General features: G+C 33.6%; 1 protein-coding gene across 1 annotated transcript; it reads right to left on the minus strand.

The window, feature by feature from the left end:
• Positions 1-853: 853 nt before the first annotated feature.
• Positions 854-25,391, minus strand: LOC148940183 (aminoacyl tRNA synthase complex-interacting multifunctional protein 1-like). Its single transcript, XM_089105968.1, has 3 exons — positions 25,219-25,391; positions 8,212-8,521; positions 854-1,071 (listed from the first exon to the last, which is right to left on the minus strand). The coding sequence occupies exons 1-3, from the start codon at positions 25,288-25,290 to the stop codon at positions 869-871; spliced, it is 585 nt and encodes a 194-aa protein (XP_088962094.1). The 5' UTR covers positions 25,291-25,391; the 3' UTR covers positions 854-868.
• Between the last annotated feature and the right edge of the window lie 99 nt (positions 25,392-25,490).

Here is a 25,490-nt window from a genome sequence, read left to right on the forward strand (position 1 = left end):
TGTCCCAGTTTATGTTTAGAATTTGTATGTTCATGTTTTATATTTAGAGTTTAGAATGTTCATGCTTAGAATTTTGAGTTAGTGTTCCACCTCAAGGGGGTGCGCGCACCCTCCAACGATTCGCTTGGCTGTCTCTCCTAAGCGCAATCAACAATAAAAATAACATTTTATTCACTCAATGCATGGCTGCCAGTGGATAGCCAGTACTAGTCTTAGTTCGATGTTCGAATGTTTGATGTTCAATAGTTCCATGTTCGAATTTTTTTATTTTCAATCGTTATACATAAGATTACGGAAGTTTAGCAGGCTTACTAACAATTAATGACAATCATATTGAATAACAATTAAATAGAGAAAAAATTACTATCCTAAACTTCAGTTTAGAAAAGCATGTTTCAGATTCATTGATTTATTTTTGTGATGTGTTTTGTCAAGCCAATCAAATCCTCTCCTTAAGCGTATTTCAAAAAGGGAAGCCAAATATTCCCACCTTTGTAACCGCTGTTGCTATGTAAAATTTTGAACCAATAAAACTAATGCAAAACGTGGTTGGTTCTTTTACCAGAAATTCTGATCCAATAAAAACAACTGACATTTTTTTAGTCACAGTATTCATACAGTTAAACTCTCTGTTTTACTGTGATTCAATATTCTAAAATTCAAAAATAAACAATTTCTGGGGGCCATAACTATAGGTTCTATAAATCAAGTGAACTCAGTACTTATAGGACAAGTACTAAACAGAATTTCTTCTCAAAACTTTAGACCTTAGTTCCCCTGTGCCACCGGAGGTACCCAGGGCATCATCCACTTTTAGACCTATTTTCATTTCACAAAAAAATAAATCAAGGAAATAACGTATTTGTTTTTACATATTAAAACCAACCTGCATTTCCTCCAATGGTACAAACTTCACAAGGCCCGAAACAACAGTGCGAATTTTCCCTTCCCCAAGATCAACATCCTCTACATACAAAGAGTCCGCATCTGGATGTCGCCTTGCTTCAAGTATTTTTCCAACACGAAAATCTAATCTTCCAATATCAACGGATGCCTCTTCATCGCCTTTGGCTGGAAAACAAATAAGAGAAAATTCAAAGAGCCTTAAGGATAGACGACATCAGACAATTCTTGTGAGATTTATAGTTATTAATGCAAACGAAATGAGGCCAGATATCAAAACAAGAAAAAAAAAAACTAAAATACTCTGGCAATGAAAGAAGGACGCAATTGAATCTCTAAAAATATGGGTTCAAAAGAAGGAATCTCTTGTTTTTAAATTCAGTTTCAAAAAGCGTGATTTCAAAGTAAGGTAATTCTTTATTAATACAGTTAAAACAACATCAACCTTTACTTTTTAGCAACCAAAAACAATTAAATAAAATAAACAAAGCTTTCATAAATAAACAAAATAAAACAAAATAATAAACATAATAAACAAAATATAAAACATAATAAACAAAATAAACAAAACTTTTGCAATGAAGAAAAAACTACTAGGGTTTGCGGTCGTGTGAAATTCTATGTAAATACTGATCTATTAAATTAATTATTACGCCAAATCAAACAAAATAATAATAATAAAATAAATATAAAAATACAAAATAAAAATATGAAATAATAACAAATCCATTCTTCATCAATTATCAATACTCAAGGTGGTCTATTGTATGCATTTATTGTTCACCTCTTGAGAAAATAAGAACTACTTAACGCTAAAAAAGAACCCATAATCATGCCAAAATTGCAGATAAATGCGTGAAAGTGTGCTTCATCTGATGAGTAAAGGAGAGTATTGAACCATTTGAGATAAAGGGTATATGGGTGTGTCAGATTTGATCGAAAGCGGGATTGGTAAAGGTAAAGGTAAAAAATACAGCATTGGACTTTACTGTCCCTACCGGCTGTGCTCATCTCGGTTTCTAGGCCCTTCAGCCAGGAAGTGCAATGGAGGGTTGGGGGCCAACCATCCTGTGCTTTCGCACACCCTTCCTGTTTACCTTCCCCAGATTTCTCCAGGTACCCATTTAAAGCTGGGTTGACTCTGGCTGAGCTTACAGAGTCACGTCACTGATCCGAGTCCCAAACCAAATAATTGGGTATACTAGGATTCGAACCCTCGTCCTCTCGGACAAAGGATCCTAAATCCAGCGCATCAATCCACTCGGCTAGGACGGCTAGAAAGCTGGATTGGGAGTTCGTTAAATGATAGTATTACATAGTCGGAGAGATTCCTCAGGTTAACTGTGGGTTACGCTGAAAATTTTGAATGTACATTTTTTTAACACTTTATTTGTGGATTGTTTTAAACTTCGTTAAGTTGAATCAATGTTTTCTATTGTTATCTTTTTTTTAGTGCAAGGACCATGTAGGTATTGTTTGCAATAAATATATCTTATTTTGTAATTATAAAACAACTGTGAATTCTGTAATTTTTTAAAATTTCACGCCACAGCAAAAGTTCTTAGCTAAACACATCGAAGAATCTCAATAGGTCTATTTTACTGGTCAATAAACTCAGGTGTTTTCTATGAATTATTATTTACTTATTTCTTATTTTACTCGCCAGCTAAAGTCCTTAGCCACAGACATCAAAGAATCCCAATGGGTTCACTTTAATGGTAAATAAACTCGCTCATTTACTATAATTTTGCTTTTTTTTATTTCTGTTTTTATTATTTTTTTACCACAAAAATCAAACACGACAATGTGGAGTACAGAACAAAATGAAATAAAGAAAAACAGATATTACAAAACTGATTGGACACACTCTTTAACAAAAAATCACTTTAACCAACACCAGAAAGGTAAAAAAACGAAGAAAAATCATACACATAAACAAATTCAAACTTCTCATACACAGATCTTCTTTGAGATTCAAAGTATTCAATTATTTATAGTTTATTTTTACTTAATAGCCTTCAAAAACGATTTTCAGGCCTTCACATTACTCACAAAGAGTACATGAATAAAAATTTCTAGACACTACCTCCTTCCCTCTATACGCTTTAGCATCGACGGGTGTCTCATAGGGCCCCTAGCTGAAGGGAAAAAAACAAGAGGTAACTAAAACAGTGCTAGACATGGCTGTATATAATGGTGGGGGGATATCTTCCTAAAGAGTCCTCCTTGGAAAATAGTTCCTCGGAAGTAGTTCATAATTTTTTGTCCTTAGTTTCTTAGATTCTTTCCCTCAGCATATCCTAAAAAGTTCAACAAAACTAAACATTATCACAAATACTTTTATTTTAAGTTATGCCTTAAAACCATCAACAAAACTTAATTTTTTCATTTGACCCTGACAAATCTAATCGAACAGCTTTCCACCTTGTTAAATATCGGACAACAAGAGATAACCAGAATTTTCCAAAGAACTTGCTTCGCAGTTGCTTGGACCTCTAGCATAAATCACTATGGCATCTAAACGAAATTCATTTCGTGCCAATAAGTGGCTGAAACCGATGAAACTCTAAACGATTTCATATGTCAACGATTCTTAACCAGGAAGCTCACGGACCACTAGCTGATCCATAAAAACATTTTCAGAGTCCGGGTATTGTGTGTATTCTCTTATATCAGCTATGTTTTAACATAATTGATAATTTCAATTGAATATATGCATTACATTGAAATGAATTCTGAGACCCTATGGACTATATACCGAGAAAGAGTCCATGGTTACAGAGGGATTAATGAATAAAAAAAAAATCAGTAGCTCCAGTTTTTCATTATCAACACTAAAGGATGCTCCTTCATATCTTTTAAGAGGGAAAGTAAATGCAAGGTCAATTATTAGAACCAGAAAATAGTACAAAAATTGTATAAATAATAATGAAGTCAGAAATATGTTCTATTTGATGGAGTTGCTTGTGACTGTACTTTAAAAAAAAAGGTTTATAGTCCACGCGATAAAAAATTGGGAAAGTATGCAGGATTTTATTTTCTGAGGAGGGGGCAGGGGAGGGGCACAATCCTCAAAAAGTAAACTGCATGAAAACTCAAAAAAAAGGAAAATTCGTTAGTTCCTGATATTCTATAAGCCCTCCCCACCCCCACCCCCCAAGTTTGTGCGCGGTATCGTGAAACTATTATATCAAATGTATTTTATGTAATTAGTGTTTTGCAATTAAAAAAAAAAGGCTAAAAACGATTGCTATACAAAACATTCACAAGCAGTTTTCCAGTTCATATAAACAAGTATACTAACACCTAATCAGCTCTTTTATATAATATCATTTAATTCATTTATATTACTATTTATATGGCATAAACATTCACAAAATATGCATGCATATATAATGCACCCACTTCAGCAGCTCAGTGGGGAACCGATAGCAGTACACAATTCCCTTTCTGCAAGATTTTCAAAACTAAACATCATGGACACCAATGGTAATTACAGTTTTTCAATAGTTGCATGATTGATCTCAACTTATTATTTAGTTCTTTTATTATTAATTCTTTTATGATTTTTTTAATTAAAAATACTGTAATAAATTCTAGATTCTTTCAATATTAAATTATGAAGTTCTTTTATTATTAAATATTTATTTATTGTTATTATTATCTAGTTCTTTTGATTTCCTGCTGAAAAGAAGAAAACGATTGAGGATTTCTTGTTTTTATGATCACGACGAAATTCGACGCCTTTTTTGTAAGTCGGCACCGATAACTAGAAAAATTTTCATACTCAAATCGCTGCCGTTTTCTTTGCAATTCGGCAACGATTTCGTCGAATCGGTGCCGAAAAAACCTTGCCTAATTATTTCCGGCCCTTTAGGCGTAAGAGCGATGATATCTGCAAATTTTCTAAATTACAGACCTATTCAACCAAGAACCATAACGATTATAGATGACGCTAGAGTAAGCAATATTATTTTGGACAACATTTTAGGAAGATCAATGAATCGTTTAGGGAAAATCCAGAAAAGTATGCTTCTAGAAAGCTATTTTACATTTTATTTGGCTAGGATATTCACCATGAACGCAACCAGGAAATTTCCTGAGCAGGAACACTAAGACTTTTTCTTTTTACCACGATTTGAATGGGAGTACTTATTATTTTCCAAATTTTTTAGGCTTATTAGAGTTTACATTTTTTATACAAGATTGAGTAATGTTTTAAAGAGCCAAACCTGACATTTTAAGTGATATTTCATAGAGTCAAAGCCGACCTTTTGAGGTGATGTTTTAAAAGATTACATATAAAACGATGAAGCAGATAAAAAGGGCAAATAACACACCTGCCATCTAGAATTGATTATCTATACTCAATTGACAACCTAGTACGCAGGAACAATTTAAAAGCTTACACTTACACATTAAAACACTTACAAAAAAAACTTTAAAAAACGCATCAAAATTTGTTATTTGCATTTTTGTTACGTTTTTACGAGTCGGACCAATATTACGGGTGGGGGGGGGGGTCAAAACCCGTTTTAGTGTTTAGCATAGCCATAAACAAAAGATATAGTAACAAAGCAGGCATAATTTTGAGGGGGAAAAGGTTAATTGAAAATAATGATAAATTGGCCTGTAGAAATATCAATATGATACTGTTCTTTTTAAAATAAAAATTTGCTTTTGTAAATTGTTGAATTAAATTTTGTAATTGTCTCAAGTCATTTTTGCCAGACATTATTTTCAAAGACTTGACAACTGATGAAAATAAAATGAAAACACTCTCAGGGAAGCGAATTCAGTTTAGTATTGTAAATGTTCTTCTTAAAAGTATTATATAACTTCTGCTATTTTATTTCTGATGGAAAATTGGTAGTAATTAGTGGAATGGTCTTCTTTTTCTTTAATGAGACAACCACTAAAGTTACTGCATACCATCTTTTAAGGCTTCAAAGAATTTATAATTAAATGGATTAAATCAAATTCATACTATCAAAAAAATCCCTCTAGCAGTATTGTAAGGAAAGAGATTTTCTTTTTCTTTCTTAGCACAACCAATCATAACCTGGCGTTCCCCTATGTTTTCAACACAAGCAACCTAAAAGAGAACAAACACAATTAGAAAATACTAAGACACTTTCCTATTACCTTGTGTCTACAAGCGAAGAAATTGATGTTTTTTTCTAATAAATTTTGATTTTTTCCAATAAATCTAGCTAGTATATTTTAAGTTTAACAGTATTTCCCAACACGTAGGTGCTAAAAAGCTGAATACTTAAAACAAAACATTTTTTAATTCCTTAATTCTAATTAATGAAATATTTGACAAAAGTGCTAAAAACTTTTACTTTTAGAAGTATTTACAAAAATGACTAGAAAAAACTATTAATACCAACTAATTTACAAGATTCTTTCCTTGCAACAGCCGGGATCAAACCTCAATCCTAAAACTTTCTACACGCGGTTGTATCCACTGAGCTATTGCATGGTATCTTATTTAAATATTCAAAGCACACATGATAGAAAATTGAAGAGAAAATGACATCATAGCCCAGGTAAGAAAATCTCACCCAAATATTATGTTGTCCTTAGTTTCACATTTAAAATAACTAAATTCAGTACACGCCTAGAATTGGGGCTATTGAGAAGGAAGCTTGTTAAGAAAACAATTCCAATTCAGAATATGCAGAGAAATTGTAGTTGATACATTTCGAAGGTGCTTCAGCAGTACTTCAACCCCCACCCCAAATCTGCAAGCACATGGCCCAAATTATACTTTTTTAAACACTTGCCAGGCTTCAATCTTGTTTCAACCCGTTTACCCGTAAATTGAATCAATGCTGATGAAATCAAAATGAGGAAAACACATGAAAACAATATTAAATAACCTTGTATATTGAGAAATATTAACTTTGACTGTATATTTGCACATTAGGGGTAAAGGTTGGTATTCAGTTTAACTTTTAAGGCTTTTTTATTTTTAAAAGAGAGAGAAGCTTAAATATCGAAAAATCGTTTTAAAGGAGCATATTAGTAGATAGAAATTTTTATTTTTGATGAAAAAATTAGGCACAACCCAGCTTTATATGGGAAAAATTAAAATTAGTTTTCCTGATGCCTATCTGACTAACGTTATTTTTCACATTTTTGGAGGTTTTTAGAGTCAAACATTGTATTAACCTTTATATTTTTGTTTTCATAACGATAAATATGCCTCACTTAAATAATAAAAAAAAACTTAAAAGAAGTAAATTGTCTAGACTAATCAGGAAGATTTGGATATTAAAGCACGTAAACAATACTCTGAAAAAAATTCGGATAGTTATTCCCTTAAATAACATAATATTTAAACAAACTATATTCGTAGATAATTTCGGAGACCACACTGCCTTTCCATGACGATAATATAAAAGTCCAGAATAGGGATAAAATCCTTTTTAATAGACAGTGTATAACAGAATTCACAAAAAATACCAGATATTTTGGTCACATGTGCAGTAACCGTCGTCAGTAGTAAAACTAAACTAAAACAATTTAAAACAATATTTTATATACTAAATCAAATAAAACCATATATTTTTTATTTATCTAATTCTTTTCAAAGCAAAGGCGGAAGCTATCCTCTTTGACTTTCATGGATTCGGTTCATTAGCGTTCAATGATATAGCATTTGGACAAAGGTCAACTACATTGGGTGAATTGAACTTTACTCTGTCAGATTTTAATAAATTATCATAGACAGAGTTCAGCCCATATTAACCTGTATCCCGATTCAAAGCAATATTCTTGAATAAGATTTTCTTTATTTCAAGCGTTTCACGAAAATTTTGCTTTAAACCTCGATCCCTAGAAATCAAAGAGATATTCTCGAACAAAATAAAATGGTCCGGAAAATTAAAAATATGTTCTGAAATGGTCTAAGGGTAGCTTTAAAGAGTAATAATACTTTGGGTAGTTTTCTAAATTCTGGGAAGGATCTAACCTCATTGGGGCAACAAAGTGGGGTTTATCAGATCTCATGTACTTGCGGAAGGTCATATGTGGGACGTACTAACCAGAGTTTGGGAATCAGACTATTACAACATAAAGATTCTATTTCTTCAGCTTTAAAGCAAGATTCTAAGTCTGGAGATTTTACTTCAGACCTTTCAGAACATATTTTTAATCCCTATTTATCCCTATTTTGGACTTTTATTTTATCACACTATATATACACTAAATACATTGAAATTAAAAGACAGAGAGCTGTTTTTACAGTTTCAAAAGTTTTTCTTGTGGGGTTAGTGAATCGTCTTTTGATTCAAGTTTTACCTTCAGGTTTGGCCTTGACTTTGGCAGCCTTTTCTCCTTTCTTCTTACTCATAGTTTCATTTGGGACATGTACCTCTTCTTTCTTTGTTTGCTTCTGGACAACCCCATTTACTGCAGAAGCCACAGGCTTAGATAAATCTGGACTAGATAGTTGCTTTACACTTTCTCCTTTCTTGCCTTTCTTCAATTCCATCTTCAAGTTTTCAACTTCGGATTTTAAAGTGTTGTTTTCTTGTTTTAGGGTTTCAAGCTCCATATTTTTTCCTGTTGCCACAACACCAGATGAGAAAAAACCTTCGAGTCTGTTTGCCTAAAAATAAATTACAAGAGTGCTGATGTTTGGAAAAAGCTGTTTTATTTTCTGTCAAAAACATCATATACAAAACATAACTACTTGATGTGGGACCAAATGCGAACGCCTTATCTGACATTTAGAAAAAAAAACTACAACTGCAATTTGAAGTTTTTTACCAGTTTAGTCCATTGTAAAATTAAATCAGTACATTCATAGTGCATGAATGACAAATTCACACCAAATGTATGTACAATCTCTATATTCATCAGCACAAAAGACGAATTCAATTATTTTTTATTTTTAAATAAAAACATTTTTAAATAAAAAACATTTTTAAATAATATATTAAATATATTTTAATATAAAAAAAAATTAAGAGACAAAAATACAAATTTTTTGCCTCAACTAGGTCACATTCTGCGGATAAAAGATGACGTATTGCCAAAGATTGTCCTGTTCGACCGGCCATATAGGACTAAACGGAAAGCGGGTCGTCTGTGGTTCGGGTGGGAGAATGGCGTACAGAAGGATTTAAGGAAAATGGGAACTTCCTGGGAGGGTATGAAGAGAGAAGCTTTGAATAGATTGAGATGGAAGAGGAGCGTGCGTAGCTGTGTTGGCCTCAGGAGGCTTGGTGCTGCGGTCAGTTGCTAGTAGCAGCAGTAGTAGGAGCAATCCTGCTGAAAATGAAATGATTGTACATGCTGCATCCTCCTGAATTCACACTTGCCCACATTATCACAATTTACAACCCTGCAACAAACGAGCCATTGAAAGGCCATAGACTAGATAGGTTGAAACAATTCAATATCAACTTGGGAGCACGTAATTTTACCGACTGGCTGGTCATTTTTACCGACTGATTTTCATCAACTATTAGCATAATATCCATTTTGAATATGATGTGTAAAACAACTGCACAAGTTGGTGAAACTGCTGCATTTGCCGACTGAGATTGAGATTTTGGTATATGTCATGTCACTATTTTCATGCTCTTTATTTAACCATGCTCTTTTTTTTATCTGTAAAATCACGGCAGGAGTTGGTACTGCTGCGTTTACTAACTAAGTTCAAAATTCCGGTAGGTGACATTTCAGTATTTTCATGGTCTTAATTTAATCAAACAAAAATTTTCGGCGGAGTCGGAAAAATCGTGGCGAATTTACTACCTCGTTTTTCTTACCGAGTGCCCAAAAACATTAAGGAGGGGTGGGATTATCCCCCGTAAGTGACGGCCCTGTATGTGAGCAATCAAGAACAGATTGCTCATGATAGAAGCCTAAGAGCAAAATATTACATATAGCATTTCACTATCTTGTCAATGCTATTCCTAAATAACCCCCCTCCCCCACCGCCTTGATATAGCCTGTGGGCACCAGCTAAGAGCAAGGAGTTAAATAAACAATGACACTCTGGGGGGTGGAGAGTTAGCAGACCTTTAAAAATGGGAAAATGGAACATCCTCGCATTTACTTTTGATAAAAATCAAAATCTTTGTGGTATTTTAGTTCCACCCTCTCCCTCTAATAAAATTTGTTGGTGCCACTCATGATCTAGCCCTAAGTTATCTACCTAAATTCACTGATTTTGTTGTTTGTTGTTTTTTTTTTTTTTTTTTCACTAATAAAATTGGAGTTGAGGAACTTTTTGCTATCACAGAAATTAGATGAGCTAAGTCAATGTAACTTCCGTGAATGTTTCCAGAGCCTTAAGTAAGACATTGGAAAATATTCGAAGTATCTAGAGCCACCACTTCCACCTATAGAGGGCACTGACCTTTGATGTGGAAATCTCTGTAGTATAAAAGTGGAACTTTTAGAAATTTGAACTTAGAACTTTGGAGCCTTGTAATTTGGCTAAATTTGTATTTTAAAAGTTTAGAAGAATTAAAGAATGGCTCTTAAATTCAAAATAAAATAGTAAATGGCTTAAAATTCTACTCAAATCATTGGAATCGTGTTTTCTATACCTACTATCAAAGAAAGGAGACTCAGATCAAAATTAAGGAAATTTTCGGCAACCCTAAGACACATCCAAAGTAATGCAATCTACACAAATTTCTGTCTTCTATGAAATCTTCTAGGCCTTAAAAATACAAGAAGTAGAGACAGGAGTTTCAAACAACAATAGCAGGGCAAAATTTAGATTTTACTCAATACTTGCCATGGTAGCAAAATTCCCTCATCTAGAAATGTTACTGAACACTTTCAAACATAACTAGATTGACACTGCCTAAGGAATGTGATGTGTTGCAGCTACCCTTTGTTTGCTTTACCAACAAAGGTGTTGCAGGGCAACACTTGGTCAGGAATCCAAAGATGGATTAAAAAAAATATTCACTTTGCAGCCAGTTTAACCTTAAATGAATAAATATAATATAGGTCTAACCTCGATTGTATTGGCAACAAATAAAATGTGGGCAAAATGGCACAACTATCTAACTCCCCATTAACAGTTTTCACTAGAGCAAAAATTCTTTTTCTATGGTAAATTTACACTTATTATGGTAGCTTTTCTAGGTAGAAGGTCAACACAAGATTCAAGGTATCATTTTATGCTCTTGCCAAACATAGGCTTCTAATTGACTCTACCACAAATCTATTTTGAGCCATTAAAGGTGACACATTGTTCCTTATAGTAGAAAATAGCCAGTACAAAATAGTTATTAAAAATTCTGCTGACTACTTTAAGACAACCAAAAATACTTATTTATCTCTTTCCTAAAGGGGCATTGCTTCCCTTTTTCTATGATAAATGGGGAGCATACAATACTCTGTCCAATCATGGTTATATCCACCACAGAATGGACCACCTCAAGAATTTTGTGGGCCCCCAGGATTCATACCCTGACAAGGATAGGCTGGGTATAAAAGATTGAAGCTGTTCCAGCATTAAGAGATGGCTTGGAGTCTCTACTCTGTCATAAGGTTCTTTCTCCATCCCTATCTCCAACAGGGAAATCCTGCTTGCAGGACCTCAAGGTGGACCTTTCTTGAGTTTTTCCTAACCAAAACTGTGGCTGCTAACAGCACTGCAGAATGATCTTGATGTGTAACACCCCTCAAGGAAATTATAGTCTAGTAAAAAACACAGCATTGGCACTAGTTTCTGATGAATGGATAATTCTTCTGGGTTTCATTCGTTTTGGTGTTGTTGTTTTGTTATTTTTTTTTTGGGGGGGGGGGGTGAAAAACAGCTTCTTAGCTAAGCTATCTTTAATGGGTAACCTCCCAGCAGTGACATAATATTTTTAGGCATAAACATATGAGTCAGAGACAATAGGCTTCAGATTGTCTGTGGAAGATTTTGACTCTTGTTGATAGGAGAGCCTTGCAAAGTGTGGAACACCATGCTGTGACCAATATGGGCCCAGGATTAACTCTATTCAAAAGGAAGTTCAAGGGACTTCTTGCTGTCCAATTCTAAGCTGGCTTAAGTGCTTTGTGTAGACTTGAGAAGATACGTTAGTCACCATTCTGCACTGGTTCTGGGACCATTTCTTTTCCTGAGGCTATAACAATATTGATGATTTATAGAATATGAAAATTGCAACTTGGAATGTTACAATGTTAAAGAACAACTGTTATATTGAACATTCCAACTGAAAAATTCAGATGCTTCAAACTGGACTTATTAGGAGTTTGAGAAACCCATATCAAGGGGAAGAAACATGAAATTAGGTGATACACAATTATTTACTCAAGCAGGAAGGATGAGGTACATAGGTAGGGAGTAGGGCTCATGATGAATAAGGAAGCTGACATGTCTTGTTTAGGTTAGGAAGGAATTAATAAAAGAATGCTAGTTGCTCATTTTATGACTATTAATTAAAACAAAAACTTTTTCCACAAAATAAGTTTTTCAAAGAAAAGTAAAGAACTCCATTAAACCAAAAATGAAAAATAAAATCAAATAATCTATCAAGCGTGAAGCTACCACAAATCAGCATCGATAAATAAATGAAACCCAAAACTAACAGAAATTATAATGTTTTTAATGTTTAAAAAATATAACGTTTTAATGTTTTAAAAATATAAATGTTTTTACTTTTATAACTTAAATAAATCAAATAATATTAACATTTTTAGTTTGACTCGGTTATTTATTGTAATTTCTATTCGTTTTGGGTTTCATTTATTTATCGATGCTGATTTCTGGTAGTTTCACGCTTGGTACATTATTTGATTTTATTTTTGCTCATTTTTGGTTTAATGAGTTCTCTAGGCTGCTTTTCTTTGAAAAACTTATTTTGTGGAAAAAGTGTTTTTAATTAATTTCTGTTCGGTTTGTATTGACATAGTCTTTTCAGTGAAAAAGAAAATTATTCTTTAAATCTTTTCGTTTTTTTAAATACTTTATAGTTTGGCCTGCTATTTGTATTCTGGAGAAAAATTTCAGTAATTTTTAAACAACTCTATGGTGAAGTTCTGATAACAGTGCAGGTTTTATCCTTGAAATGAGTGCTAACTTAAATTTTAGAGTATTGTCTGCACTTTCTTTTAGACAATGACAATCAATTAGCAAGGAGCATTGGTGAAGTGTGTGACTCATCTACATTACCTGAACATGAAGATAAGCCCACGGTCACTCCTCAATTCTTTCCTGCCTTACCTACCCCCACATCTGACCCTCTTCGGCTGCACTCGACTAATGAGGATAACAAGGGTCTGCATTTAAATAGAAAGTTGCTCAAGAACTCCTGTGTACGTTTTTACCTACTTTAGATATTGTGGCGGTTATTTTAAATACTGTAAATGTTTCATATATTTGCCACTTGCTATGAAAAATAGGCACTTTGTGGGTTATTATGGTACACCAGTAATTTTGACCTCACTTGACATTGTGCTAGCAAAGTTTAGTCAGGGGGGCCCACGTCATTAGTCGTTATCTGATTTTTTATTAGTGATCAATTTTGCTGTTAGATTTGTTGTTCTTTACTTTTTTTCAATTACTCCACTATTTAGATGTATTTTGCAGTGGGTTAAAATTGCAATATTATTTTCAGAAGAATGTAAAGCTAAAGAAATTTACCAAGTTGAGCAACATTTACATAATTACAGATTCTAAAAGAAGTTTATTAAGTAGTTGGGCTCTAAGCATCGACTCTTTTAAAAAGAAATTAAAAATTTCTTTAAAAATCAACTTATCAACTTAAAAATCAACCTTTTAAAAATCAACTTAAGGAGAAGGTGAAAATTCTCGTTTATTTGGTAATGTCAGGAATAGTTAGAGACTACTGAAGCTTTTTTCGTTGGGGGAAGTAGGTATATTTAAATATTAATTAAAAAAAAACTTTCCACAAAAGTTTTTCAAAAAAAGTAAAGAACCCCATTAAACCAAAAATGAACGAAAATAGAATCAAATAATCTCGCATACCAAGCATACAAATACCACAAATAAGTATCAATAAAATAAATTACTTTAATAAATAGAATAATAATAACATTTTGATAAATAAATATCAGTATATATATTTTAAACTGACAATGTACATTCATTTGTATTTCTTTCAGTAAAGTGCAACTTATGTTCTGGCCTTCGGAAGGTATAGGGGTTTTGAGCCCTACTCAGGTTAATTTCTGCTCGTTTCGAGTTTGACTCGGTTATTTATTGTAATTTCTGTTCGTTTTGGGTTTCCTTTATTTATCGATGCTGATTTGTGGTAGTTTCACGCTTGGTAGATTATTTGATTTTTGTTCATTTTTGGTTTAATGAGTTCTTTACTTTTCTTTGAAAAACTTATTTTGTGGAAAAAGTTTTTTTAATTTATTTCTGTTCGTTTTGTATTGACATAGTCTTTTCGAGATAAAGAAAACGATAATTTAAATCTTTTCGTTATTTTAAGACTTTACAGTTTAGCCTTCTATTTGTAAGCTGGAGAAGAATTTTCAGCAATTTTTAACAACATATACCCTTTTAAAAATCTGGACACAAATAGTAGTGTTTAATTTAGTTTCATACCTTCTCCAGTTGACCTGAAATGGAAAACTTGATACCATTCGCAAAAGAAAAATCTATTTACTTTCTTTGATCACTTGGATACACTTACACTATTTTGATTTGGTTAAATTTTAAAAAGCAAAAGTAGACCCAAAAGTTTGAACATAATACCCTCAGTCGTTCTTGGGATACTGCTGAGATGCCTTATTAGGAATTAGCATTAACACAGTGCATTTTGATTTAATCTTAAGGCAATATTTGGTTTTTAAAAATAATGGGCAAATTGGGAGGGGGGGGGGGGGAGGGGGACTAGTTGCCCTCCAATCACTTTCCGACTATTAAAAAAGGCATTAGCCCTTTCTATTTTCAATCGAATGAGCCCTGTTTGAAGTTCTCCTTTTTGAAGAACTCCTTCATATGAAGTGTCCTTGTCTAAACAAAAAAAGGAAAAAATAATAATACATTGTACCCACATCAATCTTTTACATAAAAATGCCAAGCCTTCCAATCACTTTCAACTATTAAAAAGGGCACTAGCCCTTTGAATTTCCAATCGAATGAGCCCTTTTTGAGTTTCTACGACAACGCTTCCTTTAGTATTTATTCAGACTTCGTTGATTCAGACTTTTGAGACTCAGACGAGTATTGATTCCGACTTCGTTGTGTTAACGCCATAATGTTTTCGGATATGACCCTGCTCAAGCTGTGAAATTTCCCTATGGACTTTCATTTTGGATTTATATTCATAAGGGGATTATCGTTTTGCTGGCTATTTCAAATTCCTTTGGGACTGTAAATTTTCATTGCCAGTCTTCAGAGTGTAAACACCTGTTTTTAAATTTATTATTTTACTAACAAGAACTTAATTAATTCAGTGACCTTCAGCAATTATAAAAGTTCACAATTCAGACCAGTATATTTTTATTTTTATTTTTTTACCGATGTGCCTCTTGATAAACTGATTGTCCAAACAAGAGATGTTTACTATCGGAGATCTTGCCTTAGCCAAGTTTGTTAACTACCCCCATTGGCCAGTTAGGATACTTGGAAGAAATTCCACTAAAAACTGACCAAGTTATCTAGTATTCTGCTACGGTACTCATGAAAAGCAGACAGTTAGTGAAGATTGCTTTGTTTCTTATGCACAGAATATTAATGAAGCAAAGAGATCGAAAACTAAAAAGGTAGGACAAGCATTCACAGAAGTAGCGACTTTCCCCAATATATACAGAGAGTTTGCAAGAACAGGGACGTCTGAAAATTCTTCTAGTTTGTGTATTTCTGGACTTTTTCAACAGTTAGCTGCGACCCAGGAAGAAGTTACGATAACTAAGACTAAGCTAGTGGCAGATATAGAAAAACGTGTTGCAGAAAAAATAGCGCAAAACATTGGAACTGGGTCTTCTGGTGCTGTACAGATAAATAGCCAAATTATCACTACAGAAATTTATGATGCTATAGTGCTAGATTTTAATCCAAGGTTTGAGCACATTGAAAACTTACTTAAAGGACTAAAGAGTCAAATTGAAGCACTAGTAAATCGTATTTTTACAATGGAGAACAAGCTTGATGATTTTGAACAGGAAGCTATGCAAGACTGTCTGATATTCCCAGGAATAAGACAGACACCTGGCTCAGATCTTGATACGACTGTCCTAAACCTTGTTAAGTCAACTATGGTAGTTTCGACTATTACTAGGGAACATTTTGTGTCGATTCAGCGTTTCAGACTCAACTCTACGGAAGATTCTCGAAATTTAGTCAGCAGAAATCCAGATCCTGTGGCCCCAGTTTCAGTGGAGTTGGTATCAAAAGAACTTGCATACAAAGTGTTTAAAACTAAATCAAAATTAGCTGGGTCCGGAATTTATATTAGTGAATTTCTTACAACATGTAGAAAGGCAATATTAAATAGTGCATGGGACAAGTTCGGTGTGAAAAATGTTTGGACGGACAAAGATCGCATTTTCGCAAAATTACCCAGCCAAAGCGCACCACGTCGGCTCTATAGCCTCTGTTGTTGCTCATTTTTTTTCTTTTTTTTTTAGCGGTTGTTGTAAGGATGATGGGTGATATTTCTCACTTGCAATGTCTAGAGAGTAATCCTTTTAGAGTAGGAGATGTTCTTTATGTTGATTTACTTCAGAGAAGTATAAATGCTGATTTTTCCTTGCAAAGAGATAGTTGTTATGTGAATGTGATTTCTTCAGGATTAGAGGTGAATGCAAGGTCGTTTTGCCTGTGTCATTGGAATTGCCATGTAACTTTAACGTATTATGAAATTCTCCAGTTAATTGATAATGTGAATAGTAAATTTGATGTAATTGGCCTTTGTGAATCTTTTTTAACTTCTGAGCATATTCTGTCGTTATATAATTTTCCAGGATACAGGCTTATTGTAAGGAATAGAGAGAGAATGGGACGTGGAGGTTTGGCATTTTTGGTTAAGGATCATTTTGTTGCTAAAATAAGGGAAGACCTATCAGTTTGGATAGAAGATAAAGTGGAATCTCTTACTCTTGAGCTGGAAGTTGGTGGAAAGGATATATTGATTACTGAGGTTTATAAACCTCCGAGTACAGTTTGGGAGGAAAAAGAAAATGGTTTTAGTAGTTTAATGGATGTAGTAGAATTGAGTAATCTGGAGTGCATTTGCATGGGGGATTTTAATTTTGATCTTCTAAGTTTATATAATGATAATTTGGGGTTTTTAAACTTTTTCTCCAGTTATAATTTTTATCCATTAGTTGGGATTCTGACTTGTGTTACAGGACAGTCAGCTACAATTATTGACAATATTTTCATGCGATGCTGGGTATTACATAGCTGTTATGTTGACAATATAGTAAGTGAGGCTTCTGATCACTTTCCTATAGTAGCAGTGACTTCATATCAATATGCAATAAAGCAGAACAGGACAAAGGTTAAAAGTAGGAAACTAGAAAAAGAGAACCTACAGAAGTTTAGAGAGGAACTAAGTATTGTGTCATGGAAACCAGTTTATGAAGAATCTGAAAGTGCTTCTGCAGCATTTGATAAACTCATGGACATATTGCAGCCAATATTTGAGAGAACTTGCTCAGTAAAGAGCATAAAGGTGAGGAAAAAGGATCCCCAGAAACCTTGGATAACTATGGAGCTACTTGACATAACTAGAAAGAGAAATACATTGTATTTGAGTTACTTAAATAGTAACCATGTCAAGAACTAACTGAATTTAAAAAAATCCGTAATCAAGTAAATTGGCTAAGGCGGTAATGCATCCTCAAATATTATGGAGATAAATTTAAGGAAAACAAAGGCAATACGAAAGTGACTTGGAATATTATAAATGAAGTCGTAAGTAAGAAGAAAGAGACCGAGATTCCTGCTAGTCTGACCTTTGATGGTAAATTGGTTGATGGAAATGATGAGGTAACTAATTTGTTTGGTGAATATTTTTCTAAGATTGGTGAATCAATAAGTGAGAATCCATATGATGAAAATAATGAAATTAATGAGACGTTTTGTGATGAAAGGGGAGTTGGATTGGAAATGTCTGCAGATGAAACGAATGTTGAAGAATTAAAACAGATAATAGGATTGGTAAAATCAAGTTCTTCAGGAAATGATGGAATTAATCTGAAAACGTTCAAGCATGTTACAGTATATTTGTTGCCTTGTACTGTTTATTTGATTAACCTTTCTTTGAAGAAAGGTGAATTTCCTACTTGGCTGAAAGAGGCTAAAGTTACTCCGCTTCACAAAGGGGTTCAAAGACAGATCCGTCTAATTGGAGGCCGATTTCAATATTGCCCCTATTTGCTAAGCTGTATGAAAAAGTGATGCACCAACAACTTTATAACCATCTTACTACTTACGGTTTTCTTAGTGATACCCAGTTTGGATTCAGGAAAATCCACTCTGGAATACATGCAGTCCAGCACTAGTGCTCTCGAAAAGAGTGTACTGGTACTTTCAGTATTTATAGACTTTAGAAAGGCTTTTGACACAGTGGTTCATAAAATTTTGTTGCATAGGCTAAGCTGTTTAGGGATCCAAGGGATTATTCTGAAATGGTTAGAATCATATCTTAACCAGCGCATTGTTTGAGTCTCTATTCAAAATTCTATTTCAAAGGCTTTTATCATTAATTCTGGTGTGCCTCAGGGTTCCCTGCTTGGCCCACTTCTTTATCTAATTTACGTTGATACCATGCGTTTTTATATATCAGATGCACTGATAACATCTTTTGCTGATGACATGGTGTTTATGATTACAGCTACTTGTCTGAACCAGTTAATTGAGAAAACAAATAAGGCCCTCGCTAAATTGAGAATTTTTACAAATTCTAGTTATTTGGTAGTGAACATTTCAAAAACAAATTTCATGACATTTTGTAGAAATGGAGTTTCATGTGTTTTAGATAATAAAATTGTTTTTAATGGTGAATTTTTAAAGCATGTAAATAGTGTTTAATACTTGGGGTTTAGTCTTGATTTTAAGTTAAGTTGGAAATCACATTGTGATCTTGTGGCAGTTAAGATTTCAAGAGGGTTGAGTGTGATAAGAAGACTGAAAAATCAACTACCGTCAAATGTTTTACTTTGACTATATCATTCTATTGTTAGCCCTTATTTATCGTATGGTTGCATGCTATGGACTAGTAGTTTTATTTCAAGTTTTAGAAAGGTCCAAATTTTACAGAATAAAATAGTTCGTATTTTAGTTAATTATATTCAGTTTGAAAATAGCACATTGAATTGCTTTACACGTTTGAAAATTTTTAGTATTTATCAGTTATGGGATCACCAGTTAGAAATTTTTATTTATCAATGTTTGAATAAGTCTTCACTAGAGGTTTTTTGGGAAATTTTTAAAGCTAATTCATCTGATCACTGCTAAAAGACTAGAAATTCGAATGACCTTGCATCTGAGCTCTGGAATACTCAATGTGCTGCATTTCTGCCTTGTTTTGTGGGACTGGGGGTGTGGAATTCCCTCCTGGATGCTATTAGATAAGCTGATAATGTAAGCCAGCTCAAGCGTAGATTGAAGTGTTACCTTTTGGGTGATAATTTGAATGATTAGAAAGTTGAATGTGAAAAATATTTGGTGTGAAATATGCTTTGACAGACAAAGGTTGCATTTTCACAAAATTACCCAGCCAAAGCGCATGGAGTCGGCTCTACAGCCTAGCTGATAATAATTGGTTTTGTCATAGTTGATTTAGTTAGAAGTATCTCATTTTTTTTTCTTACCTCTGTTGTTCATTTTTTTTTTTTTTGAGTAGATGTTGTATTGATGATGGGTTTCATTTCTCACTTACGATTTATAGAGAGTAATCCTTTTAGAGTAGATGTTCTTTATGATGATTTAATTCAAATGCTGATTTTGCCCTGCAAAGAGATAGTTGTTATGTGGATTTTTTTTTTTAATGCAGTAGTTGTAGAGCTTTATAATAATGGATTTACAGCCATCGTAAACAAACCTTTGGGTTTTTGTAGATGGCTGCTTTGAATTTGTTTGTATTTTTTATGTTAAATAAATTAATTTGATTTATAAACCCCTTATATGCCTCCAGGGCATAAATTACAACCCTTTCCCTGAGGGCTGTGAGGGGGTTGTCATCCTCAAAGACCTAATTTCAAGAACTTTCAACTATGTTAAACAAAATGGCTATCTCAAAATTTTGATTGGATGTGATTGGTGAAATGATGGGCATGAGGGGGTGTTAGTTGCTCTCCAATCACTTTCAACTATTAAAAAAGGCACTAGCCTTTTCAGTTTCCAATCAAATGAGCCCTTTTGAAGTTTCTACAACAACACCTTCAATAAAAACCTTATATGCCCCCCAGGGCATAACTTACAACCCTTGTCCTGAGGGCTGTTGGGGAGTGTCCTCCTCAAAAACATATTTGCTATCTGGAAATCAACTAGGCTGAACAAAATGGCTATCTGAAAATTTTGACTGGATGTGTTTGGGGGAATTGATGGGCATGGGGGGGTCATCCTCAAAGACCTAATTTCCAGAAATTTCCACTATGTTAAAGAGAATTGCTATCTCAAAATTTTGATTGAATTTGTTTGAGAAAATGGTAGGCGTGAGAGGGGGATTAGTTGCCCTCCAATCAATTCTGACTATTAAAAAAGGCACTATCCCTTTAAATTTCCAATTGAATGAGCCCTTTTTGAAGTTCCTATGGCAACACGTTTTATAAAAACCTTATTAAATTGTTGTAAATTGGGCTTAGTGAAATATCTCCAGTGTCTCTATTTATAGCCAAATTTCTGTTTATGTATTTTTTTATCTCAATAGCCTCTTTAAAAGATTGCGGTAGGTCATTTACAGTAGATATTAATTTTGCCTCCTAAAAAAAACCAGATGTGTAGGATTTTCAAATAACAATTTAATTTTAAGACTCAATCAATATTTTTGCCCAGTCTAACTTAAGAGAACCCATTTTTATATCTAATAAAAACCGAAACTGTAGACCAGCTAAAACTATTGCAAAACAAAAGATTCTTGCTCAATTGTCTTGGCCAATTTTTTTTTTTCATTGATTCCTACCTGCTTTTTATTTAGTGTCTGTTCTGTTGTTGTTGGGTAAACTTTGAAAGGTTAGATTTTCGTTTTTTTTTTCTTTTAGAACTGAGGACCACTTACTGAGGTCCTTGTCAAAATATTTGTTTGTTCTTTGTCTTCATGTTTTGCCACTGGCTGACAAAATCCTTGTTTTCTCACCTTTTTTATTTTATTTTTTTCTTTTATTATTTTCTTTCCTCTTTTAGTTTTCATATGTCATGTATAGTCAGTGTGGTCTTAGAATGAATTCACTTTGGATATGAAGAAAGAACTAGTGGTAGTATTAAAAGGAATAAAAAATAATAAGGTACCAGATGCTGATAGTTTGGTAAATGACTTTTTTTTTTATATGGTGGTTGTGAGCTTAGAGATAAGTTACTGAAGATTATGAATATGATTTTTGAGAAGGGGGAAGTACCTAGCAACTTTAGGAAAAATCTAATTAAACCCCTCCATAAGATAGGTCATAAGAGTGAGTGTAGTAATTATGGAGGCATTAGCTTGGTTTCTGCAGGAAGCAAATTACTTAGTATGACAATAACTTTCAGACTTAGAGATGCTCAAGATAAAGTTTCAAGAGAAGAACAGTGTGGTTTTAAGAGGGGTTGAGGAAGTGTTGACCAAATTTTCACTCTTAGACAAATAATTGAGAAGCACCTTGGGCATCAAACACCTCTAGACCTCAGTAATATAGATTATGAACAAGCATTTGATTCAGCTAATAGGAGAGCTATAGCAAAGGTCCTATCCTTTATTGGTATACCAGGCAAATACATTAAAGCAATTATAGCTTTGTACATTTATAACATTGCTGCAGTTAAGGTAGGAAATGAGCTTAGTTGCTGGCTTTTTATTAAATAAGGAGTTAAGCAAGGTTATGTTCTATCCCCGTTTATATGGATCACTTTGATGTGCTTTGTCCAACAGAGAACAGCAAAGGCAATGGGAGAATACAAAATCCAGTCAGGAAGTAAATAACTCCTATACTTAGATTATTTAAGTTTTCTAGATGAAAATGATGGCAAAATTAATGAAATTTTAGAGGTTTTGCATGTGCAGGGTGCAAGAGTAGGTTTGAAAATTAAGGTCAAGAAGACTAAGTTGCTCAGACTAGGAATAAGTGAAGTTGAAGAGGTGATATTGGGTAACAAGAAGATCAATCAAGTGGACAGCTTAACTTATGTAGTTAGTATTATTAGTAAAGATGGTGGGTGCAGTAAATATGTTAAAAGTATAATAGGCAAGGACCAAGGTGGTTTATACAGTTGAAACAAGTTTGGAAGAATAGGAAGATGAGTTTCCAAACCAAGATTAGAATATTAGAAGCTACAGCAATGGCAGTGGTTGTGTATAGTTCTGAAGCATGGGCACTCCCAAAAAAAAGAGGAGGAATTTTTAGCTGTTTTCCAGAAAAATTGCCTACAGATTGTTGTAGGTAACCAATGGACGGACCATATCTCAAACAGTAAGCTGTATGTAAAATTTGGTTCAATCCTGTTTCTAGACCTATAATGAGAAAAAGCTTGAGTTGGCTAGGACATGTTCTGCAGATAAAGGCTGACAGATTATCCTTGTTGGCCAACCTTTTTGGCTAAACAAAACATGGGTTGTCCCAAAATAGGGTTGGTGGATGCTATAAGGAAAGACTTAAGGGAAATGGGAACTTCTTAGGATGGTGCAGACAGGAAGGTTTAAATAAATCAGAATAAAGAAGGGTCATGCATTACAGTGCTGGCCTTAGGCCGCTTGGTGCTGCAGTATGTTGCTAGTAGTAGTTGTAGTATCAGAATTCCTTAATCTATACATAGAACAATGAAAGGCTGTAGAGAAGGTTAAAGCAACACTCTAAACAATCAGGCATCAAGACATAATAGCAGTATATTTTATGTTTTCTACTTCTGCAAAATTTCAAATGAGGAGACCATTTTCATCATTCCCAGATGCAATTGAATATGCCAGCCCCTAGAGATCAAGCAAGGGACATTTATGAAGACTATGATAACAAAGCTGAAGAATTTTAAATATCTGATTAGCTGCCATCATTAAATTATTATCCAAGATCAAATGTATCTCCTTCTAGATTCCATAAACTGGGCTTTTTAGGGAGTTGAAGGGATTCAAAGGCAAGCAAAAGTATTGGGAGGGGTGGCCTAGACTCAAGATTTCTTCAGCTCTCTAAAAAGAAAAGTAAAATAACTATTTTAATGCTTTTTGTGTTTTTACCACCATGAGGATTTTTTGGTCTTTTATATGCTTTTAGCATTTTTCCATAGTAGTATATTTCTATTCTTCTTTACCAAATTGCTCCTTAACAAATTGGCATTTCTAAATTAGCAATAAGAAAGTCTAAAGTACTTGAAAAAATTTATGATTGAAATGAATGTTATATTTGGATTCAGGATGGGTGTAAGTCTAGGAGACCAGCCATACACAAGGAAGCATGTTAAGAAAAAAATTCTTACTTCATAATATGCAGAACAATCAAGTTAACATACTATGCAGGAGGAGAACCTTTGTCTTCACATCTTTCTTTGTGTTTCCAGTTTTTCTATCAAATTTTTAACCATTTGGGTCTATTCTATAAGTCTTGAATAGCATTTATAAGCAAATACACAAATGCTATCTAACCTTACCAAACTTATCACTATTTGTCTATATACATGTTTTTTGTGATAAATAATTAGATGGCACTGATGATGTTTAACTAGATATCTGAATTATTTGAAAACAGAAAAATGCAGTTGAATCCATGTTTATTTTCCAGAAATTTGTAACAAAAATTGTGCAACAGTGAAAGACATAAAATTCTACTTTAGCTACTTTTTGCTATCTTGGACAGGGGTTAGGTTAGGAAAATGAAACTTTCAGGGATGGGTAAACAGGCTAAAGTATGTCCTAGGAAGGTATTTAGAAGTAACTATCTCTACTCCTTCTCTCTCTCGAGGGTTGATGACCTTTAAAAATCTGTGTGTTATAAAACTGAAAACTTGCAAAATAGATTTTCTGCTTAAATGGAGTACAACAGAATTGTTTTCAGCTTCACAACTTTGCTCTATCCTAGTTTATAAGGTTTTAAAGATATGCAAATACATTTCCTAAATTTTGAAGAAAAAAAAACATTGATATGGTTTAAAATTCTACTCAAATAACAGGAATTGCATTTTCAGAACTAAAGCCAGAGAAAAAGAAACTGATAACTAAAAATTAAGATAAAATGTTAGCCTACCTTGTCAGAATTTCAGTAGGTATAGACCTGTCATGTAGGCAAATTGGTAAAATTCTACTTTAGCTACTTTTGGCTATCTTGGAATGGGTTTAGGTTAGGAAAATGAAACTTTCAGCTATGGGTCCACAGGCCAAAGAATGTCCTGGGAAGGTATTTTGAAGTACCTACCTCCACTCCTTCTCCCTCTAAAGGGAGAAGGAAATTTACCTTCATGATAGGTCTATACCCATTGAAATTTTGACAAAACAACATTTTACCTTAATTTTCAGTTATCAGTTTCTTTCTCTCTGGCTTTAGCTCTGAAAATGCAATTTTAGTTATTTGAGCAGAGTTTTAATCCATATCAATGTTTTAATTCCAAAATTTAGGAAAATTATTTGCATATCTTTAAAACCTTATAGGCCTAAATTGGGATTGAGCAAAGTTTTGAAGCTGAAAACAATTTGTTATGCTTCATTTAAGCAGAAGATCTATTTTGCAAGGTTTCACTTCTATAACTCACAGATTTTTAAAGGTCATCAAAAGGTCAAGACACTCTAGAGAGAGAAGGAGTAGAGGTAGTTACTTCAAAATACCTTCCCAGGACATACTTTAGCCAGTAGACTCATCCCTGAAAGTTTCATTTTCTTAACCTAACCACTTTCTAAGATAGTCAAAAGTAGCTAAAGTAGAATTTTACCGGCAAATTTTAGGACCCTCTTGGTGGAGAAGGAGTGGAGGTAGGTACTATAAAATACCTTCCTGGGACTTACTTTAGCCTGAAGACTCATCCCTGAAAGTTTTTTCCAAACCTGACCCTTTTGCAAGATAGCCAAAAGTAGCTAAAATAGAATTTTACCATTTTTTTTTTATATATGGCTGGTTTCCTAGGCTTATAGGCTACTTCGGGATGAAAAAATAGGCCTACACTCATATGGAAGAGTTAGCAAACTGTGATGTTTCAGATACTCTATCCACAAAATCTATTTCAACATATAATACCTCATTTTTCAAGAACTGCAAAAGTTTTTCTGCAGCTTCTGCTCTTTGCTGTAGCTTTACAATAGATCCCATAATTTCTAAAGCGTGTTTTAAAACTTGAAAAGACCACCAAAAACCAATGTTACTGTCATTAATTTAGAAAACCCGTGAAAGATTGCCGAAAACCTGAAATTCGTCAAGAACCTGTGACTTTACGTTTTCCGACCTTCTTACTAGAGTTTACTTTTAGGCCAGTCCTCATTGACAGATTCTTAAGGCCTTTTTTTTTACTC

Source organism: Artemia sp. Qi Xiang Cuo, chromosome 20 (assembly GCF_049724085.1).
Source record: "Artemia sp. Qi Xiang Cuo chromosome 20, ASM4972408v1, whole genome shotgun sequence".
NCBI classification, from domain to species: Eukaryota; Metazoa; Arthropoda; class Branchiopoda; order Anostraca; family Artemiidae; genus Artemia; species Artemia sp. Qi Xiang Cuo.

Excerpts from the sequence above, each read along its gene's own strand:
- LOC148940183 (XM_089105968.1), bottom strand. The coding sequence starts at position 25,290 with ATGGGATCTATTGTAAAGCTACAGCAAAGAGCAGAAGCTGCAGAAAAA. Across the intron at positions 8,522-25,218 it reads TGCAGTTCTTGAAAAATGAG|GCAAACAGACTCGAAGGTTT; the intron begins GTATTATATGTT and ends ATTTATTTTTAG. Across the intron at positions 1,072-8,211 it reads AGTCAAGGCCAAACCTGAAG|CCAAAGGCGATGAAGAGGCA; the intron begins GTAAAACTTGAA and ends TTTGTTTTCCAG.